General features: G+C 38.0%; 1 protein-coding gene across 1 annotated transcript in view; it reads left to right on the top strand.

Annotated features, from left to right (window-relative positions):
* Positions 1 to 2,500, top strand: part of LOC147469595 (uncharacterized) — a 21,617-nt gene that overhangs the window by 30 nt on the left and 19,087 nt on the right. The window contains exons 1-6 of the mRNA XM_086548494.1: positions 1 to 25; positions 1,190 to 1,294; positions 1,717 to 1,759; positions 1,998 to 2,015; positions 2,220 to 2,303; positions 2,439 to 2,500. The exon at positions 1 to 25 is cut by the window's left edge and continues 30 nt beyond it; the exon at positions 2,439 to 2,500 is cut by the window's right edge and continues 74 nt beyond it. Coding sequence (XP_086404620.1) covers positions 1 to 25; positions 1,190 to 1,294; positions 1,717 to 1,759; positions 1,998 to 2,015; positions 2,220 to 2,303; positions 2,439 to 2,500 — 337 coding nt within the window. The remainder of the gene's footprint in view (positions 26 to 1,189; positions 1,295 to 1,716; positions 1,760 to 1,997; positions 2,016 to 2,219; positions 2,304 to 2,438) is intronic.

The following is a 2,500-nucleotide window of genomic DNA, read 5'->3' as shown; positions in this document are numbered from 1 at the left end:
ATGGTCCTGTTCTTTGGCAAGTCTGGTGAGTCACTGTCTATTTTGTGTCTCATTCTTTTTTATCTGATTTCGCAATAATTATCATCATCACTGCAACATAAGCCATCACAAATATTAGTGCCACTGGCTAGAGGCGAAAGAGTAACTCTACTAAGATAATTATTCTGGATCGGATAATAGTGACAGGAATGATGGTGATGTTTAACAACAACAACAACAGCAATAGCAACAACAGCAGACATGAGAAGAAAATAAATAAAACAAGTAGAATTATATGAAGAAAAAACGACAACAGTCAAATGACAGTGATGATGAAGATTATGATTCATCATGTTAACGATACTAATAGTTATGGTGATGGGGGTGAAAAATGATTTCAGCAGTGATGGCAATGATAATCGTGGTGATGATTATGATGATGTCAATAAAGAGTATATCAATGGCGTCAGAAAAGATAGTGAGGACGGTATTACTGATGACGATCATGACGGGTAAGTGCATAGTAATGTTGATTGTGTTATCTGTGATGATAGTGAAGATAATGATGGTGGTCACTGCACGCTGTTGCTTTTTTATTTCAGGGCGGAGATGGTAGTGCGGCTTAAGATGTTACATTGGTGATAACAGGAGCGATAAACATAATTATGATGATGATAATCGACGTGATAAAAGGGTACATGGCAATCACACTTTTTCATGATAATCAAACTACAATTAAGAAGGATGGTGATGCATGTAACAATAAAAATATCTTCAATAATTGTGGTTATTATAACAATTATCATAAGGAAAATAGTAATGACTATAAGTATGGACTATGGTAACATTAAGTACGTATGATTACAATGTATAAAATGCTGATAACTAAAATGACGCTTATAACCATAATGGTGGTGGAGAGTTATATAATTTTGTCTACTGTGGAACATATAGTTCATGGTGATTATAGCAGTTATTAGTATATGCAATATTTACGATAATGATTGTTATAGTATGCAGCGATTACAATAATCGTATATCGCAATACGAATACATATATCAATTATGACCAAATGAATATGGCAATTATGAAAATTAGAGTTATAATACTGAGACAGATGATATCTGGTATAATCATTATAAAGACTGTGATAATAGTTATTTTGATTAAAAGAAATGTAGTATTTTTTTATAATGATAATGTTTACAGTCAATATCATTGTGCGTTCCGTGCCCTGTCCCCAGCCTCTTGGGGTCAGGGATGGCTTCGGTGAGGCAGGGGCGCCCTACAGGCACCTGACCCTTGATAGAAGACGTCAGGGAAAGGGAAAGGGAAAAGTACCGTCTCACTGGCAACAAGGCAGGCTGTGACTCCCATGGGAAAGTGCCTATTGCGGTGCGGGCGGGGATCAGGAGTCGACGCTTCATGAAGCGTGCAGGCCAAAGCCCTCGGGAAGAAAATGAATATGTGCAGTCAACAATAATAAATATGATAGCAATAATATAAATTGTAGTAGTACCAGCTTTAGTAATTAAAGCGCTAACAGTAACAGGGAGTAGTAGTAGTAGTATGTATGTCGAGTGTAGGTCCTTGCCGAGGCTAGAGGATTCGGTCATCCAGGATTGCAGGGCGAGGATTCGGTCATCAGGATTGCAGGGCGAGTTAAAGCCAAGAGGACCAAGTCAAAGCGCAAGAGATTTTGACATGAAAAGGCCTATGGAATTCAAACGTCGCAGCATGGTTAAACAACCTCTACATGGAAATTGTTAAGTGGTCATCGTAAAACTTTTCGGAACCGATGAGATGTGAAGCTATTAAGTTTATAAAAGGAAGAAGACTTGTCTCATGTACAGTCATATCAAGGAGACTCTAGGAGCACCCTTAGCTTTTAAAGCTCTCGTGGTCATTCCACAACTGTTCTATCACAGATGTAATCCAAATTCAATTGAGAGAGAGAACATAAAAGTTCCTGAGAGAAGATTAGAAATATGAGGACAATACGCAAGAATCTTTTCAGGGAAACCAAGACCATGCAGTCAGATGCATAGCAAATAAGTAAATTGAGACAAATCCAAAAAGCTTGCTAACGTAATAAGATGATTCCGATGCAAGTACCCTATCTTTAGATGAAGGCAATGTAGCTCCTCAAAGGAAATGATCTATTCTCAAGGAATGTCTACTATTATATATAACTACCATCTAAGGCCTCATATTTGACAAGAATTTGTTTGTAAAGTAGGCAACCAATCGGTGCAGTGATCTTGCCAAGCTTGCAAGGAAAATGGCCTCTACACCGTGTAAAATCTGGATGTACTAACGTTAAGTAGGCTAATCCCATTAGACAAAAAACCTGAATGCTGGTCAGTTGAAGCAGAAGTGCTTAATCAGACCATCAGAAAATGCATCATGAAAATAATAAAAGAGATTCGTCATTTACTCCCCGGAATACAACGCGTAGTCTGCCAATACAGCGTTCACCCACGGACTCAAATTTCGAGGTATCTTGCTATGAGAGCAGGT

Source organism: Penaeus japonicus, unplaced genomic scaffold (assembly GCF_977035675.1).
Source record: "Penaeus japonicus unplaced genomic scaffold, GWHDUDI00000001_assembly GWHDUDI00000020, whole genome shotgun sequence".
NCBI lineage: Eukaryota > Metazoa > Arthropoda > Malacostraca > Decapoda > Penaeidae > Penaeus > Penaeus japonicus.
The sequence above is the reverse complement of the archived record's forward strand: the minus strand, read 5'-3'. Positions and strand labels throughout refer to the sequence as shown.